The sequence below is a fragment of the Belonocnema kinseyi genome, chromosome 10 (genome assembly GCF_010883055.1).
Source record: "Belonocnema kinseyi isolate 2016_QV_RU_SX_M_011 chromosome 10, B_treatae_v1, whole genome shotgun sequence".
Taxonomy (NCBI): Eukaryota; Metazoa; Arthropoda; class Insecta; order Hymenoptera; family Cynipidae; genus Belonocnema; species Belonocnema kinseyi.
The window spans coordinates 68,921,764-68,941,341 of NC_046666.1; the positions used below are offsets into that span (position 1 = coordinate 68,921,764).

At 28.6% G+C, this 19,578-nt stretch overlaps 2 protein-coding genes across 8 annotated transcripts in view; one reads left to right on the top strand and one right to left on the bottom strand.

Annotated features, from left to right (window-relative positions):
* Positions 1-14,639, top strand: part of LOC117181464 (tensin-3-like) — a 42,648-nt gene extending 28,009 nt beyond the window's left edge. For all 6 annotated transcript variants that reach the window (XM_033374134.1, XM_033374133.1, XM_033374132.1 and 3 more), the window contains 5 exons: positions 1,222-1,434; positions 6,948-7,366; positions 11,312-11,536; positions 11,785-11,956; positions 12,077-14,639. In XM_033374134.1, coding sequence (XP_033230025.1) covers positions 1,222-1,434; positions 6,948-7,366; positions 11,312-11,536; positions 11,785-11,956; positions 12,077-12,286 — 1,239 coding nt within the window. In that variant the 3' untranslated portion in view covers positions 12,287-14,639. The remainder of the gene's footprint in view (positions 1-1,221; positions 1,435-6,947; positions 7,367-11,311; positions 11,537-11,784; positions 11,957-12,076) is intronic.
* Positions 14,640-14,847: 208 nt separating this feature from the next.
* Positions 14,848-19,578, bottom strand: part of LOC117181465 (EEF1A lysine methyltransferase 1) — an 8,109-nt gene continuing 3,378 nt past the window's right edge. The window contains exon 4 of one of the 2 annotated variants that reach the window (XM_033374139.1): positions 14,848-14,999. In XM_033374139.1, the coding sequence (XP_033230030.1) occupies positions 14,866-14,999 (134 nt within the window). In that variant the 3' untranslated portion in view covers positions 14,848-14,865. Of the gene's footprint in view, positions 15,000-16,774; positions 16,828-19,578 lie in introns of those variants that run through there. The other variant, XM_033374140.1, reaches the window with a different exon arrangement.

Below are 19,578 nucleotides of genomic sequence, written 5' to 3' on the forward strand. Positions count from 1 at the left end.
ATGAGGAGCTGAAGAAGGAGAAAAAGGTACGTTTTAGGGGGAGAGATGAGAAAGGTAAGCGATTGAGGCCGTAGAGAGCAGAGAACGTTATGTTCGAGGAGGTAGATAAGGTTTATAGTAATTAAGGATTGTTGAGACGAAGGGGAGTAAGAGAGTAAATTGTAGAGAGAGATTGTAGTAAAGGGGAAAAGGGGATGCGACGGAGGGATATGTTTGATAGTGAAGGCAGGGAAGAGAGTTCGGTCTTAGTGTTGAGAGAGAGTATTGAGGGGGGGGAGGGATAACACGTGTTATTAAGAAGGGGTACATGAGTTTAAATGGGTGCAAAGAGAGAGTAAGGAACCGAAGAGGGAGATAAGGGAGAGGAGGGGTACGTTCCAGATTGAGCGATGAGAAAGTAAGCAGTTAAGGAGGCAGATATGAGAGAAGGTTATGGTTGAGGAGGTAGATAATGCTATGAGTAATTGGAGAGAGTAGAGAGGGAAGAGAGTGGGAAAGTAAATTCCAGATGGAAGATTAAAGTGAGGGGAAAACGAAGCGTCGGGGGAAGGATAAGGTTTATAGAGAGTGCAGTGAGGTGGAGTCAAGTGCAATGTTCTGAAAGAGGAGCATGGGGCTTTCGTGTGTGTTATGAAGAAGTAAATTATGATTTTTGAGTAGTTGTTAAAAGAGGGTTAGGGAAGGAATATGGAGTGAGAGTGCGATAGGAAATTACAAAGTGGCGATTATAGTCGGCAGAAGAGGGGCGAAGGAGAAATAAGTTTTATAATGAAGGCGGTAAGAGTGAAGTCGCCCGAAGTATTCTGAGAGAGTAGAAGGGGATTTTCGAGCATGTTATAAAGAAGGGAGTGATAATGTGTGGGTGGTTTCAAACAGAGGGGAAGTCAAAGACGAGGGAGAGGTAGTAAGGGGAAATTATAATGAGGGGCTGAATAGGGAGTTTCGTTTTAGCGTGGGAAATGAAAAGGGAAGGGGGCTGAAAAGTCAGAGAGGAAAGGAGTTTATTGTTAAGGGGAAGGGAAAAGAGAGTACGAGAAAGGAGAGACAAGTTTGAGTGCAGGGGCAATGAGGAAGAGAAGAAGGGAAAGAGAGGGGAAATAAGTAGAGGGAAGGAATAAGCTGGAAAGGGAGTCTGTGGGAGGCAAAGGAGAGTGGGATGTCATTATGTGACCAATCTTAATGATATTGATGTCTGATTTGAAAAATGTGTTTTTTTTTCAGAATAATCAGCAATCGGGCGATGGTAGCATGAGCAATGGTAACATCGGCGGGGGAGTGGGAGGCGGTTGTAGAATTCCATTGTCAATTTCGAGGCTGAAGAGTCAAACACCGTTGACGCCCACATCCCGAATTGAAAGCGGTTCACCCGCAGCGGATATGAACGTTCAAGTCGACAGCGGCGGTTCACCTACGCTGAGACTCGTCAGCGTAAAGGTATGTCGCACACTCTCGATAAGCCAGGGCTAACTGACTGTACATTAACACGGTCAAGACTAAACATATCCCAAATCCTACCCAACGACGCCACTATAATTAGATGCCATTCTACTAACATCTCTATCTCTAGGAAAGCAAAATCAAACTATTTATGTATCATTTAACACTATTTAGGAAATTAATCATTTAAATTAATTCATATAGGGATAGAATCATCATCAAGAGGAATACAATAAATAGTTCTAAAGCATAAAATGAAACTGAGAGTAAATGGAAATGTATCTGAAAAGTTTAAGAATTTAATTTAAACTTATATGAGTTGTTAAAATATTTAAAGTTCACACGTTATTAAATAGAAGAACTTATTTTAAATCTTGTGTGAAAAATATTTGATGAATGAGTGGGTGGAAAGAAAATGGAATACATTTCAATTAGCAGCTCTGCCCGGTCCACAGATAGACATTCCTCGGTTATACGAAGGGGTGTATGAGGAATATCTATGGAATTCTCGACGTGCCCCTAGGCATCATTGGCATTCCCTGATATGTGAATTTAGCTGACAGTCACAGACGTTTTTGAAAAATTGAAATCATAATGGCAAAATAAAGAAGCCGAGAACTTCTCACATACAGAAAACAATTATTTCAAAACTTCGTTCATTCTGATAAAATACATTAATTAAAGTTTCGAGAGTATTCTGTTAATGAAACTCTTTCAGTATAAATTATAAGCAAATTGAAATTTAATTAAAATGATCTAATCTTTAACGAGTACCCATTTTAAGTACAACACACGTTAACATATAATTTTATCAGATGAATTTAAATAATTTATCTTCACTATCTGCTATTTATTCCATTTATCGTTCAGTTTTGTTCTGTTTCTGGTTATTATTTCATTCCTCTAATTGTAGTTTTGGAAACAATTTAACTAATTTCAAGAGAGAGTTCGAATTCAATTTTACGACGACTGCCTATCATTGCTGTCAGGGAACTTGACGCTTGACATTCTGCGGTACCCTCGTCTTCGGATATTGCTTGAACTGATCAAGGAATGCTTTATTCAAACATTCATCTCAACCGTCTTCATCCTGGATTTCATAATACATGACTTAATTCTGCAGACATTCTTGATGACATTGCTAGAAGAAAAATTTAACCTGTCCTTGAACACAATTTAAAATTGCATTGCTCAAGATATAGTTCTTCCTATTGCTCAAAAAGAATCCAATGTGATTCTCAACAATTAAAACAAAACTCTTATTTAAAAATTTAATCTCTTAATATTCAAATACATTCATTCACTTAGTCCACATTGAAGTTCCCGTATCTTTCCGCTCACTTATAGTGTGCTTTTGTCTCTTGATTTTCTTTTCTAACACCCAGATTGACAGTTTATTAGTATATACAATTTCACAACTTACAAAATTCTTAAAAAAAAGCTTATTTCAGTTGCATATACTTCATGAAAATAGTAAATTTGTACTCAAGTAACTTGAAGTTCTGCAAACTTCTCTATTCATATAAGGAAATATAAGTTGCATATGTGAACAATTATAAGTATTTCGAAAAAAAATCAAGGCTCTCATTTTTACTAGTCGCAAATGAAGAATTTCCAATTGAAAATGTATAAAATGCAATAAATTTCTATTTTAAATCTTAAAAATTGAACTATTTCAAAAAAGAATTCTAAATTGCATCATTTCCTATTACACACATTAAATAACAAAGAGTTTTCAATCACAAATATGCAACATTTAAAAATTTTCAGTTTAAAATCGTTGCAATTGAATTGTAGAAAATTGAATTAAAAGTCTGTAAAATTAAAGAGATTTTAATATGAACAATTTAGAATTTTTAATTTTGCAATTAAATATTTTGTAATTTAAATGCTTTATATTCGAAATTTCTTCAATCTGGTAAATTAAAAATTGAAAACTTGACTTTTTATCTTTAAAATCAACAACATCATTACCGTTTAAGAATTTGTGTTGTACATCTTTAAAATTGAAGACTTTTAAACAGCAAATGGTTAAAATTAAAGAATTTTCCGTTGTAAATATTCTAAAGTGTAACACTTAAAATTTTTAATCTTTAAAATTGAAGAGTTTTTAATTTTGTACATTTACGTTTAAAAATTGTGCGAGTTTCAAGTTTCACAACTAAAAATTTTATAATTTTTATAATTTACATTCAATATTTCTTTAATATGGAAGATTTAGTATTGAAAACTTGAATGTTGATCTTCAAAATCATCAAAATTTATATATTTTTATATTGAGTTCTTAATTTTGAAAATTTTTATTCAATTGTAACTTTTCAAAATTGTTTGTATATCTTTAATAATTAAAAAATATATATTTTGAAATATTATTTTTAATTATAGATATTAAAAATTAAATGGTCTTCAATTAAAAATCTTCAAGGTAGACCTATTTCAAAAAGATGTTCACAATTTTATGATTTTCAACCTGTTTGCACTATAAATATTAAAAACTGAATAAGTTGGGAATTTTCAATTGGAAACGTCTCCAAAATGGATCAAGGTTGAAAATGAAAGATGAAAAGTAATACTTAAATTTCCAGAATGCCTTTTAACAACATTTTATTGCAAGATAAAATCTAATATTTATTCATTAATTTTTTTTCTTTTCTTCTAATTCCTTTTGTGATGAAATCTTATATTTAAATGGAAGTTGATTACTGAATCCCGATTAAAATTGAAGTTAAAATTAATAATGATAAACTACAATTAAAATAAATTAAAATCGTATGAATATATCTATTTTAATATTTATTTTGATTTATGATTATTATTTATATTTTATAGTATGTACTTTAAATTTAAGTATATATTTTAATTTGATAATTATGCCAGCAAAACAAGAAACGTATAATAAGCTGTTTTTGCTAGTTACAAATAAACAACAACAAAAAGTGTTTTAAAGAAATTTTTAAAATTGGAATAATTGCAACCTGCGATAGAAAATGTAAATTTTAGCTTTAGACATCATTTTCCACAAATATCAAAGCAACAAGTGAAATCTCTCGACTGTTGGCTTTTCTCGTAATTTGATCATTGAAATTGAATTAAAGCCGACTACGAGTGTGTGGATCGGTTTAGTTAAAGGTTAAATACAATGTCAACTGACTTTACCTAGATTCAAAAGCTCTGATGGCAAACAAACTCTCATTCGGAATACCCTTGAAGCTTGAAGCTCACTCTTGACACAAGGGGACTTTAACGTCGCTTCGTATAACACACTGATCCCCAGAATGCTCGTGTTTCCAGTCTCTACACACCTTTTGCTGAAATCCAGTTATAACAGATACTTTGAGTCACTTCTAGTACCTTTCAGTGTCTTCATATCGCTCTTGGCCCAAAAAACTATATATTTGCTAAACTCTTTAACTTTAAGAAACTGGAATAAGAAAAAGGTCCTAATTTTCAAATGCTTCCATTATATTACCCAAAAATTCTTCAAATAAAAATGTGTAAACATTCAATTTCTACTGGTTTCAAAACTTTGTGAAATTATATGAATAAAGGAATTTCATCAGATACTTGACATCTGACCTTGGAAAAATATATACTGAACGTTGACCTTAAAACCCTTAAATCTTGACTTTTGAATTTGACTTTGGCCTTTGACTGGTAACTCTTCACCTTTGACCTCAGACCTTCGACGCCAGAGTTCAGACATTTGATCTATGATCTTACTGAGGCTATCAACCATGACATTTGACCGTTCACCTTTCTTATATAAACACTTACCTTTGGCCTTAGAACCCTTGACTCCTAAACTTTGAATTTAAATTTTACCCCTGACTTGCAACCCCTCACATTTGACCTCAGCTTTTTGACGCCAGAGATCTGACATTTGAACTATGTTTTTTACTTTTTAGAGTCATCACTTAGTCTATCACCCCGATATTTGACCTCTGACCTTTGATATACAAGCGCGGACGTTTGACCTTAGACCAGGCTAGTCGCACAACTTCATGTTCAAAATTCCCTGAATTTTCCCTAAATAATTTTTAGTTTTCCCTGATTAATAATATTTAAAGACAAACATTATAATCTAGTAACGTTTTTATTATAGAATCATTTATAAGTGAAATAAAATAATGTTAGATTTAAATTTATATATTTTAATTTATTATTCTCGGTACTGCTATAGCTTAACTACTATGAAGATTTTTGAATTGACATTAGCATCGATACTATTTATTTTTGTTCTAATGGAATTTTAGGTCTATTAAATTATAAAATGTAATGTCTAAGGCAGGACTGATTAACGTTGCCTTGCCGAATTGTCCAGTGAATTAGTCCGAGACGAAACATAAAAAGTCTAATTTTAATTTTTTAAACAATTTTTTTAATTAATTGCAGAACAAAAATAAATATTATGGAGCCTAATTCTAGTTAAAAAATTCGATTCAAAACATACTATAAAACAATTCAAATTAAATTCAAAAGAATTTTAATGAATTGGAGAAAATACAACAAAATTCCATTGATCTTAGTCAATTTTGACTGAATTTAATTACAGAAATTTAAGGAAAATAAGAATTCATGTCGATTTAAAAAAGCCAAGAGAGTTCGAAAGAATTCAAAAAAGTTTAAAAGAATTCAGGATAAATTAATAAGAATTTAGCATGAATTGCAGAAAATATTTTAAAATCTCTTCCAATCTTTGAGACCTTACGAAAATCCTCTCTTCTTATGAATAAATTCTTTGAAATCCATTCAAATATTATAAAATCCCGTAAAATTATATGAGATCTGATATTCCCTGAAATCTGTAAAATTCTTTGAAATCTATTAAAACTGTCTTAGAATCTTTCAAATTATCCGAAAATATTTGAAAAGAATTGACAAAAAACGCAAAAGTAGGCATAGACCTGAATTTAATAGTGGTTGATCTTAGTAATTACTTAAAGTGCTTCCTACAGAAATTCCCTGACTTTTGCCAATTTTTTTTTCAAATTCTCTGAATTTCCTCATTTCCAGGTTTTCTCTGACTTTCCGCCATCATGTTACAACCTTTAATCCCTCATTTGACCCATTGCTTGTAACCCCTCACCTCACACCTTCGACTCTTGACATCTGGATTTGACCTACATATGATCCTTCACCTCCAAAGTTTTTACTTGGCATATCACCCCTGACATTTGATTTTTGACTCCTGACCTTTGCATATCACCCCTGATATTTAACCTCCGAACTTTACTATACAACCCTTTGAACTTAGATCCACTGACTCTTAAACTTTGAATTTAATTTTGACCCCTGGCTTTTAACCCCTCATCTTTGACCTCAGACCATCGACTCTTGACAACTGAAACTAGACCTACGTAATATGATCCTTCACCTTTGGATTTTTCACCTGACCTATCACTCTCAACGTTTGACCTCAAACTTCTGACCTTTGGCCTAAATCCCATATCTTTCTTCTGATGAAGTACATATGTAAGAATAAAATAATAATAAAAAATGGAATGTTTTAGCCAAATTCGATACCGGATCTTCGAACACACAACTACCCGAACATCTTGGAACCGTTCACAAATGAAAATGAGCCAAAGAGTACTTCGCAACAAAGTAGTCCCAGTAGTAATGAGAGCAACTCGCCTACGGAGCTCAACTCCTGTAAACGATTAACGGACAAGCCGCCGTTAATAAAAAGGCTGGCGATGGGTCTCACTGGTGGAAGAGATTTCATCGGATTCACCGGAGTGGAAGATAGCTGCCCTTTAGTCAATGACAATAGTAGGAATAAATCCCATTCAGGGGGCTACGTTAATGAGGCGATCATTGACTCTGAAGGCTCCAAACCACCTTATAATAAATTAGCACCCTCCGAAAGTATCGACAACTCGATAAATGCCTCCATTACCGAGAAGAATTTCTGCACTGAAAATGAAAGGTATTTAACACCTTCCAACTTTATTTTTTAAATATTGTACAACCTAAGGAATTTAAAAAGTTCGAAATTCCAACAAAATAGGTCAGTTAAAATATGTTTCAACATGAAAAAATTTTCAAGATTAGTGTTTCCTGAGGAATTTGTATTTGAATAATTAATAATTATTGATATTATTAATTGTTTTAACTTCTAGTTAATTGGTTCGTTTTTAATTCATGTTTAATATTGGAATTATCTTCAATAACAGTATTGAGTTTCATATGTCATATTGAAGTCGAAAATTAAAATAAAATAATTCGTAGATTTAACATTTATTAACTTTGGTATTAGCGATTAATTAATAATTAATTATTGAAGACTAATTACAAAAGACTATTTTTCATCCTTTACTACGGCAGATTAATTTTAATTACATGTGTTTTAAACAATGTTAATGTAAAATTCACTTAGTATTGAAATAAATAAGGTTTATAATGGTTTTTTTTTTGTAAAAGCTCTTCAAACATTAATCAATGATGAATCGCCAATACCAAAGAAATTAAAAACTAGAGCTTAATATTTGTTCGAAATCTTCAAAAATCTATATTTTGTGCTAAAAAAATTTGAAATCCTTACAAGTTATTACAAATTGAAAAAATTTTGCTTTCAAATCGTTTATAATGTTTTTAGAAGTTTTAGGAAATCATTTGAAAAGATTTGAGATCTTCTTCAATTTTATCTTAGATTTAATCTTTTAAAGTAAAGAATCATATAAAACTTTACGAATGAAAACGCTTTTACATTTTGTTTTAAAATCCACATTTTGTTTTATTTTTATTTAATCTTAAAATTTTAAATAATTTTACTTTTTACTAAAAAGGAAGAATTTTTTGCAAAATATTTTAATTTTTTAACCCGAAAAATATGAATCTTCGACAAATAAGTCAAATTTAATTCAAACAGATGAATTTTCTACCAAAAACACGAAGTTTTAATGAAATAGTTACATTTTCAACTAAAATGATGAATCTTCGTCCAAAAAAAATGAGTTTAAGAAACTAGCTCAACTTTCAACCAAGCAATTTAATCTGAAACCAAAGAGATTAATATGTTATTCTCAACAAAGAATGTAATAGCCGATATTTCAACTAAAAAGGATTTTTATTTTAAATAGAAAAGATTTGAATTCATCCAAAAAAGACGAATTTCCAACCAAGAATTTTTCACCCAAAAAGAAGAACAAAGATTTTATCGACCTTTTTAGAAATCTTTTGATTTTGTTTTAAATTTTCTTTAAAAATAATGTTTTTAAATAGAAAATCATTTATAATTTTCGCACTAAACTTATGAAAGTTTTTTTTTTTCATTAAAACTTTCAAAATTCTTTAAAAAACTTCAAATTTTTTCAAAATTTTCATAAAATTGCATTTAGTTTTAAATTTGTTGAAATATTTGTTTAAAAAATTATTATTTTTCAATCTTTTCAAAAAATCTAAACCTCCTAAATATCTTTTAAGCGATTCCGATTCTTTCGGATTCTTTTTTAACAATTTTGGAAATATTTTGCAATTTACTGAAATATTCTCTTAAAATTAATTTTTCAAAATAAACAATAATTTTACATTTTTTCGGTAAGCTTAAACAAAAACATTGTTCTTTTTAATCCTTTGAAAATTCAAATTTTTCCAAACATTACATGTGATTGCCGGCTCGAATTTGTATTCTCGTTTTTTCCAAGTGATATTCTAATTCCAGCTATTTCCTGGATTTCTTTCCTAGTTGGTAGACACCCTGCGTAGATTAATAATATTGAATTCAAAATATATTCAGATTGGTAGGTGAAGAAATTGGAATGAAAAATTAACATCTCGAACTCTTTTTTTTCCTTCCAACTTTTTAATTTTGAATGATTAATTTTGATTAAAAATACCAAACGTCGTTTTTCAATTGAAAATAAAACGTTTTCAATAAAAATAAACTTTTTTATTTCTAAATATTAAGCCCAGAAAAGTTTAAATTAATTATCAATTACTCAGCTTTTAATTAACTCTTAATATTTGTAATCATCTTCAATAACAAGTTAGAGGTTGTCCTGTCTCAGTGAAGATGAAGTTTTTATTGACGGCCTCAATACGCCTGGATCGATGCTTCATCGGAACTTTGCAAGAAACACAATTTATCTTCATGATCCATGGGTGATTGAACTACTCTTATAAATCTTGTGCCTGACCCTTGTGTCTTCCATTACTGGTAACTCGACATAGCCAACCATAGTGGCTTTAAAAATGTCATCAAGATCTTAAATTATCTACTCCAATTCTTTTCTTTGTGCTATGTCTAATTTCTACGAGTCTACGTTTACAACAATAACAAAAAACTAATTGTACAACATCCACAGCATCATCAGATACGAAAATTTAAAAAAATTCTTGACTCATGCTCCTTAAGATTTTTAAAATGAATTAATCTTTTATTTTAGCTGGAGGGGTCAGGAGTAGAGCTTCAATACTTATTAATAATATGTTTATCATAACAAAAATGTCTATAATTTAAGTTTAATATTAAAATATTAAATACGCAATTTTAAAATATTTAAGTGGTAAGACTTTTAAACAAAAGTTTCACAATGTTGGGAGTTTCCAATTCAAATATTAAAAATGTTAGGATAATTTCACATTTAAATCTTTCAAAATTCAAATTTTTCATACTGAAGCCTGTGACAGTCAGTTTTATTATTAATTTTACTAACTAATTTTAGACTTCAATATTCCTATTTGTTCTTTTTAATTTTTAGTCAGTTTTAAATCTAATAATTTCAGTTTCAAATATTCTAAATTGTTTGGTTTCGATTTTAAACTGTACAAAGTTTTCAAGTTTTTTAAATTCTTTGAAATCTTAGAATATAAAATTAAAAGACTTGATAGTTGACAATTTTCAGTTAAAAGTATTTGAAATTAAACAATTTTGGATGATCAGTTTTCAAAATAAATTTAAAAAAATGAAAGCTGAAGAATAATGTCTCAAATTCAAGCCTTAAAAATTAGAAGATTTTAGAACTAGGTATTACAAATTTTCAATGTAGTAACTTACAATTGTGCGATTGTTAGTTGAATATTTAAAGAATGAATTATTTGAAATTAAAAAAGATTTGATTCGAAAATTCCAAGAATGAAAAATAACTCTAAATGGAGTTTTAAAAATTAAACGATTTAAATTCAACAAATTAAAAATTGGTATATTGAAATTGAAAATAGATCAAAATTAAACTATATAATTACATATTGTCTTTAACTTTAAATAGTTACATTTTAAGCGTTCTGAATTTTCGTCTTGAACGTTACATTTTTAATTTTTCTCTTTCATAAGTTTTAATTCTGTAATTGAAATTGAAATAGTTTAATTCCTAAAAGTTTGATTGACACATTGAAAAACTTTAATTTCTAAACGATTTAAATTAACTTAAAATATTTGAAATAATTAAGGATTTTAGTAAAAAGAAGTATTAATATCACAATTTTTGGTGACCAATAATGATTTCAGTTTTAAATTAAGTACGGATTCGTTTAATTTTCAACGTTTCGCAGCAGACATTTTTTCATTTTTAATGTTTCGCACTTAAAATGGCATTTTATATTTAAGGTTTAAAAATATATATAATTCAAGTTTAGCTTTAGATTACATTTTTTAAATTTCAGTTTCAAATTTAACTACTTTTGTTTAGAAATGATAGAAGTTCATTTTTTTGTTATTCCATTGGTAATATTGTCCTTTCTCAAAATGTTACCTAATCTAAAAATGTTTAATTAGTTATTTTTTCAATTCAAAGTCGTTGAATTAAAAAAAATGTAACCCTTTCAAATCGAAATTATTAATTATTTTTCATAAGTTTAATTTTAAGAACTCAAATAATTCATTACATATTTTCAAATTCCAAAAGGTGAAAATTTCAATTTTTTCTTATTCCAGAGTAGAACACAATTCTCCAGGTTCGGGGTCAGAAGCGGAGCTACGATTAAAAAAAAATAAGTCACAATTATTAAGTCCAACGAGTAGTTCAGGGCCTACAGATGGAATTTTACACAGAGTGACTACAACTCCTCCTCCACTTCCGGAAAGAACTGATAGTCTTAATAATCGTAGCGAAGAAAGTGAATTACGAAAAGCACCCTGGTTTCAAGCCGGAATCCCTAGGTCAGTATTAATGATTGGTTATATTTGAATGTGGCATTCGATTTTCACAAGATCCCGAAGCCAAACTTAAATTTTAAGGTTTTATTTTCCGCTTGTCAAAAAGTAAATGTATATATTAACAGATTATACCAAATTTTGGATATCTTTTATAATTTCGAGGGGAAAAAAATATTATAGTTAAAATGAAATAGTATTTTTAAATGGAATATAATTTTTTCATAATTTAATGGCTTCTCTTTATAACACAGGGAAATAACACTGGAGGTGTTAAACCAAGAACCAGAAGGAGCATTCATGGTACGTGAAAGCACAAGTAAACCCGGATGTTTTGCTCTTTCCCTCAGAGTTCCGCGGGAATTTCAGCCAAGCGGTATAGCTCATTATCTCATTTTGCGTACGAACAAAGGCTACAAAATCAAAGTGAGTAGATTCCATTAATTTTAATAGAGTTCTTTCATTAAAATTCTTATCTGATTATATAATCCAATTACTCTCTCATCAATTCGATAAACAATACAAAAATAAATAAAATGATTTCAGGGTTTCAAGAAGGAATTCTCGTCACTCCCAGCTCTGATCACACATCATTCCGTAATGCCGGAACTTTTGCCATGTCCCCTCTCCCTAAGTCGTTACAATCCAAATTTAGCGAATAGTAGCTCGAATAAAGACTTTGCCGATATCGATCTAGAGCCAGATTACAAATCTCTAGCAGATTTCCGTAAAACAATGGCGAATCTCAATGTTTAAGAACCGCCCCAGAAGAGGACGGAAAAAAACGGCCATGAAAAATCCTGAACTTGTTCCAAAGTCACAAATAGGTGAAAAAAACTAAACTGTTTAGAAATAAATTAGGAACTGTTTAGGAAAAAGTGAGGAACTGTTTAGAAAAAAAAGTCTACTACTCATAACCGAGAATTTGGAACCAAGTTCAGAAGTTTTTAATGAAGTCTTTTTTTTTATCCATGAGAGTGAATGTTTCCGAGAAATAAAATTGCGTAGATTAAGCAATCTCGAAGCATTTAAACCTACTTAAGTACCTACTGTAAACAGCGCAATCTTATAAAATCGTCATCGCTTAACGAAGAGCTCTCTATTAAGCTAAACGAATGGCACACTATTCACTTGGTCACTCCAGACAGGGTGGGTCGAAAATAAAACAATTTTTATTTTTACTTCTAGATTGCTGGCATTCGTATTTTCTCTCTTTCCAGGCAATTCAATTTGATATTGCAATACAAAACTTAATTTACGATTTTTCTTAAGGCAATTAATAATTTCGGGAAAAATCGATAAACATTTTTATTTTCGACCTACCCCATACACTACTGCAGCATATCAACGTTCATCAATCTTGAAGAGCGAAACAATTGTTTTACTGATTCTGCAAAGTCGTTTTGCTTATTTATTTGAATTAGAAAAGTTTCATTTCTGGGACTTTGCTGAATGAAGAGAACAATTCAATTTCGCTATTACATTCGAAAAACGAAGAGTGCGAGTGGAAAAATAGTTATTATTCCAAAGTTATTTAGATTTACGATAGATGAAATTTATTATTGAGAATTTATTAGAAATGTATTATTTGAATTAATTCCACTTGTACTCTTCTATTTTTCAAAATCTAATCCAAAAGTGGCTCTTGGGTATAACAGAATAACTATCCAAATTTCTAGAGCTTTACGAGACTCTTTGTACTAAATTTAATATAAAGATATGAAAGAGCAAACGAGTGCAATATAAAAGATTTTTTTTTTACGAAGCGATAAAGTTTGTATCTGAGAACTAAAATCTTAGTCTAGTCTTTGAATCGTGACACAGAAGCACGAGATTGAATCAAAATTGTAGTGCAATCATTTAGTGGAGCGATTAGTATACTACGAAAGTCAAAGAATTTATAAAAGTCAAATAATTTACGAAAATCGGATAATTTATGGAAATCGAGACACCCGAGTTTTTCTGCTATCCTTGGGAACCACCTGAGACTTTTTGTGTATTGGGTTCAGATAAGCGCTAAAATCAAACTTGTAATTCTACGAGCCAGAGAACCTGCCAAGTTTTTGATATTGTGATTAGGGTGTGCCCCTCCTCCAATTTCAAGAGATTGTTTAACATAAAAATTCTTACAAATTTTTTAGCTCAATTGGATAATATTTCAGGGTCCCTATTTATCATTGAATTTCCCATGTCTCATAAAAAATGCAATATTTTACAAATTACTCTGAGTTTTACCTGAATAATTCCATTGAATTTAGTAAAATCCCAGTGAATTTACTTTTACTTCACTCGAAATATATTGAATTTATTATTAAAATTAAGTTTGTTACTCATTATCAGTTGTGTTTAGTAGAAATCACTGATTTATTTAAATCTAGAAACTCGTAAATATTATTCAATCAGGCCAAAATTCTAATCTTGATGAGATTTTGATTATTTTCCGACTCTGTCAGGAAAATTGGCTGAAGCCAAAGAGAAGCAGATTCATCTCCTGCGTCTGTTATTTGTAATTCTATGATCAAAGCAGCAAAGAGAATCTGTTTTTTTCCATCAGAGAATTATCTCTACGACCGGATCCGACATACGATAAGCGTTCATTCATGTTCTGCTGACTTTAAATTCTAGTGATGATGTAATCTTTACACCTCTGCTCTGTATTTAAAACCCAGCCCACTGTGAAGTCAAAATGTTGAAGAGAAATATAATTTGAAGCTTAAAAAAAATTTCAATTGTTAATTTTGGAGGGATTGTATGTCGGATGAGTGTTTTACAATCTTGGAGGAAAAATTGGAAGAAAGCCCAGACAACACAAGCTTAGCCTTACGATTGTATATAATTTGCTTATGAAATTGTAACCGAAGCTACTTTCCATGCTATTGCAAGTAGGATTGCAAAGAGGTTTCCTTTTGAAATAAACGTGCGCTATTTATTCTGATCTTTTATACTGCATTGTCTGGGATAAAAGAATGAAAGAAAGAAAGGAGAGACAGTGACCTACTGCCAAAAATTTTGGTCATGGTTACTGTCTTTAAATATTGTAAAGTTACATTTTAGTAATAATTATTGTTTGTTAAATATTTATTGGGAAATAAAGAATTTCGTGATATAATTTAATATTGTCCTTCAAATCCCAATCCATTTCCAATTCCTCCAATGAATATATTTGACGATTTATAAATCCGCAAAATGTCTTATTGAGGAAAAAAAAGTAAGGTTGCAAATTTAGAAAATTGCATTACCTTTCCGGAATTCCGTATACTCTAATTTTTTTCTTAAATTTTGGAACTGGAACTTTTTCAGCATTTGAAATAGATACGTTTTTTTATAAAAAATATTTATTTTAAGGCCTTATCGAATTCAAAATTCGAATAACACCAAAATTCGTTTGCTAAATTATTTCTATGACTAGGTTCAAACTTGCATTTCGTCACGTTCAGTAATTTCTCTGCTAATTCTTTCATAACTGCACCTGTAAAAAATGAAAGTGCGATAAGATTGTACTAAGAAATTCTTGTGAATAGAGATATTTGAGAGTATGTTGTCGAAACTTGATCGTTGTATTCTGGTTTTTTTCTTTCAATTTCAAGGTGGCCGTTTTAATAAAAGAAAAAAATTCACGATCATTTCACCGTTTTTTGCCGGTTTGCAAACATTCTTCACGGCCAATGAAATTTAAAAAATAGAACTCAATTCTAAACATAATTCCGTTTAAAACAATAAATATTAAACAACAAATTTAATTTACACGTATTAAAGGGAAGGTACTAACACTTTTCAATAAAATTTTTTTAATAAAATGCAGATAAACTGCAAAATTTAGAACTTTTATAAATTATAGAGTTCAAAGATTCAGATTAAATTCCAAAAATATAAATCCACGTTAACATTTTCAATACTCTAAATTAAATAATCAAGCAATGAACTTTAAAAATTTTCAAAATTATATTTTTTCAAGTAATTTTAAGTTAGACAAATAAAAAATATAAAATAAATTTTTTTAACTCAACAGTTTTTAAATTAGAAGTTGAATTATTTTCATTTTTAATAGTTTAAGCATCCTTCAAAAACTTAACAATTTTATTTCCAAATATTGAGATACTTAGAAGTGTTTTTATATTTTTCCAATTTTAAAATAATTTTTGAAATTTTTTCGAAACCTTTAAATATATTTTTAAATGAATTAGATTTTCCTACAACTTTTAGAAAATCATGCAAATTAAAAAAAAATCCTTAAAATTTGAATTTATAAATAACAATAGGAACCCTTATTATTTGTAGAAAAAATTTTAAGAGGTATTTAGAAGTTTAAAAAATATTGAAATTAAATTTAGAACTTGAAATTATTTCAAATCATTTAAACGAAGTTTGTGACCCGAAAAAAAGGGCTATTCGTACCGCTATTTTGGTGCAAATACCCATAGCCGAATTTAAAACAAAATCCAGATTTCAACCAAAAAAATGTATAAACTTTTTAAGAAATGTGAAAGGTTTAAAAAGAATAAAAACTTTTTCTCAAGATTCCTAGGAAAATTAAAAATGATTTTTCGTTTTGAAAAATGATTGTAACAGAAAATTTAAAAAGATTTAAAGAGATTTCCAAAATGATCAAAACAGAACCTGAAAGATTTAAGGGATTTTTTTTTAATTTGCAGGATTCTCCATAAGTGTTGAGAAAAATTCGGTTAATTTTAAAATGTATTTAGAAGTTCTAAACAAAAATGTTAACACACTTCTTTTCAATTACTTGAAGACATTTCAAGTTTTTAATTAATTTTTAATCTTCTCAAAACTACGAAATATCTCTTGAAATGACTCAAATTTTGTTTGCAAATAATAAAAAGTGCAATTTTTATTGGCTAAGAAAACTAATGAAAATAATATATTAATTTATTTATTTATTGAACTTAATATAAAAAATATATAAAGGAAGACCTCAAACTTTGAATTAAAAATATTTTATTGATGAATAATTAAAATAGTTATTTAAAAATAAAACTATCGAAATTAATGATATTATATTAATTTATATTAATCTCAATTCGTATTAAGACTGTCGAATTCAAACAGTTACAATCTGGAAATTCTCATATTTTGAACAGGTTTAGAATCGTTTTATCAAATCAATTTTTGTTTAGTTTTTATACTTGAATTATTTACAAAACTGTTATAATCAAACTTAGGCAAATATTTCTTCTTAAAATTCGTAAAATTCCTGGTCAAGAAGTAAATTCACTGACATTTCCCGGTTTTTCCTAGTCTCCGAAAATTCCCAGTCATTTCCCGGTCCTGCGGTTAACCTGCAATCTCCAATAAAATCTTAACTAAATTTGAATTTTGTACGTTAAAAAAGAATTAAAATTTTTATTTATTCTGAATTAAATTTCTTACATTTTTATTAAATTGCGGTACATAACGTAAAATTAAATGAACACAAAAGTAGGAAAAAATAATACAGGCCTCACAGTCCCTATGGGATAAAAAATAGGGACCAAAGAGTACTTTTTGCCACGCTCAAATGGTACTTTTTTGCACTTAAAGGGTACAAAATTCAGGAGAAATTCATAAGACTTAAAAATAATTCAAGTTACATTTAAAAGAATTCATAGGAATGGGAAAAATTAATTTAGAGCAATATGCAAAATATGAAAAAACTTCATTGAATTCAATAACTTTAAAATGAGCTTAGAAAAATTCAAGGGAATTCAAAAGTATTTAATGATATGATTAAATGAAAAAATTTCATGAAATTCAATTTTTTTAATTCATTTAAACTCTTCCAAATTTACTCCATTCTACTTAATTAAATGTATTTTTTTTCTTAATTAAATAAGAAAAAATTTGAATTCAAACAAATCCATGTAATTAAGTAGAATCGAGTAAATCTTGAGGAATTCAAGTGAATTTAATAAAATCTTAATATCTTTGGAACCTTACTCATTTCTAACAAACAAAGAAAATGACTAATGACTACAAAACAATATGAAATAATTCGAATGTGAATTTAAAAAAATATAAAAAATGAATTGAGTAAGCTTGAAATGAGATTAGAGAAATTGAAGAGAATTAAAAAGAATTTGAAGAAATTCTTAAGAATTTAAGGTGAGTTTTAAAGTCTTCAAGATGAATTAAACAAAAACTTTTTTTAAATCTATTGAATTGAGTAGAATTGAGTGAATTCAGAAGAATTTAAAATAATGCAGTATAAATTAAAAAGAATTCAGGAAAAATGTCAAATAAATTGCAAAAAATATTTTAAAATCTTTGAAACCCTACGAAATCCCTCGCTTTTTGTAAATCCATTAAAATATTGTAAAATCATTGAAATTCTAGGTAATATTATAAAATCTTATAAAACCTTAAAGGTCCTGTAAAATCCTTCCATATCTTCCGGAATTCTAGGAAATTCTGTTTAACACATGCAAATGTTTTGAAATACCTTAAAATTATTAAGACCTGTAGAATGACTTGAAAATTGTTTAAATCTCTTGAAAATGCCTTATAATTTTTTTAAATATTCTCAAATATTTCAGTCTATGAAATCCCTTCATATTTTTGAAATAAATTAAAAATCTGTAGTAACTGTTTAAAATTTCCTAAAAATATTTCAAAACCTTAATGTCTTTTGAAATCCCTTAAAAATGTTTAGAGCTCTTGAAAATGCTTGGGAATCTTTTACAATACCTTCAAATCTTTCGAAATATCATTAAATTAGTGAAATAAATTAAAAATTTCTTTGTAATATTATTAAATTACCTGAAATATTTAAAATCCTTCAGAATATTTTGAAATTTTTCAAAACTCTTGAAACTACCAAGGCATTTGAAAAAACTACTTTAAAATATTCCAAATCCTTTGATCATTGTATCAATTGATCCTCAGGAACAATTAAATAAAAACTTTTAAATTTTCAAAATAATCCAGCCAATTCAGTAGGATTGCGTCAATTTAAAAGAATTCAAGTAAACTTATAAGAAAATTCAATTTAATTCCAAAAAAATTCAAGACAATTTTAAAGAATTTAAAAGAAGTTAGGATAAATTACTGAGAATTCAGGGTGATTTTCAAATCCCTCAAAATATTAAAAATCCTATGAAATACCTCACTTCTCGTGAATAAATTCTTTGAAGTGCACTAAAATATTATTAAATCCCGTGAAGTTCTATGATGATATTTCCTGTAATACTGAAAAATGTATCTAGTAAAATACCTTGAGAGCTTTAAAGCCCCTTAAAATCATTGAAATACTGGAAAATCTGATAAAATAATGTAAAATCTTTTAAAACAACTTAAATCATCATAAGTCCTATAAAATCGTTCTATATCTTCCGAAATTATAGAAAATTCTTCATCATGAAATATTTAAAACACTGAAATCCCTTCAAATTAATTAAATTAATAGAAAATTCCTTGGAATCTTTTTAATTTCCCTAAAATTTTTTTAATTAAAAACTCTAGAAAATTCCTTAGAAGTTTTAAAAGCGCCCTAAAATTTTTTAAATCCCTTCAAGTTATTGAAATCTTTTTAAAATTTCTCGGGATTTTTAAAAATACCCTGAAATATTTAGAGTTCAAGACAATTCACAAGAAAGGTAAAGACCTGAACTGAATAGCGATTAATTCATGAATTAATTTATTGAAAGAAAATTGACTGTGTGGTAGCCCTAATTATTTTTTACAGTTACTTCTTCCAAAAATGCCCTGATTTTTTATATTTTTTTTTAAATGCCTAGCTATTGAAAAGCTTTGACCTTATTATAATTGTTCTTAAATTCCATTATGAGCTGCAAATAGGGTACCAGAGAGACCAAATCTTGAAAAATAGGCTACTCTAGAAACCATAACTGAATATAGGATACAATAGTGGATATTGGGACCGGTCTGTGAGGCCTGAGAATATTATTTAAAGACAAATATTCACCTGTGAAAATATTTATTAATTTTATTTATTTATTATTTAATATTAATAAAATATTATTATAATATTAAATTAATATTGAAAAATAAATGAAGGTTGAAATTCATAAAGTTTAAATAAAATAAATAACTTT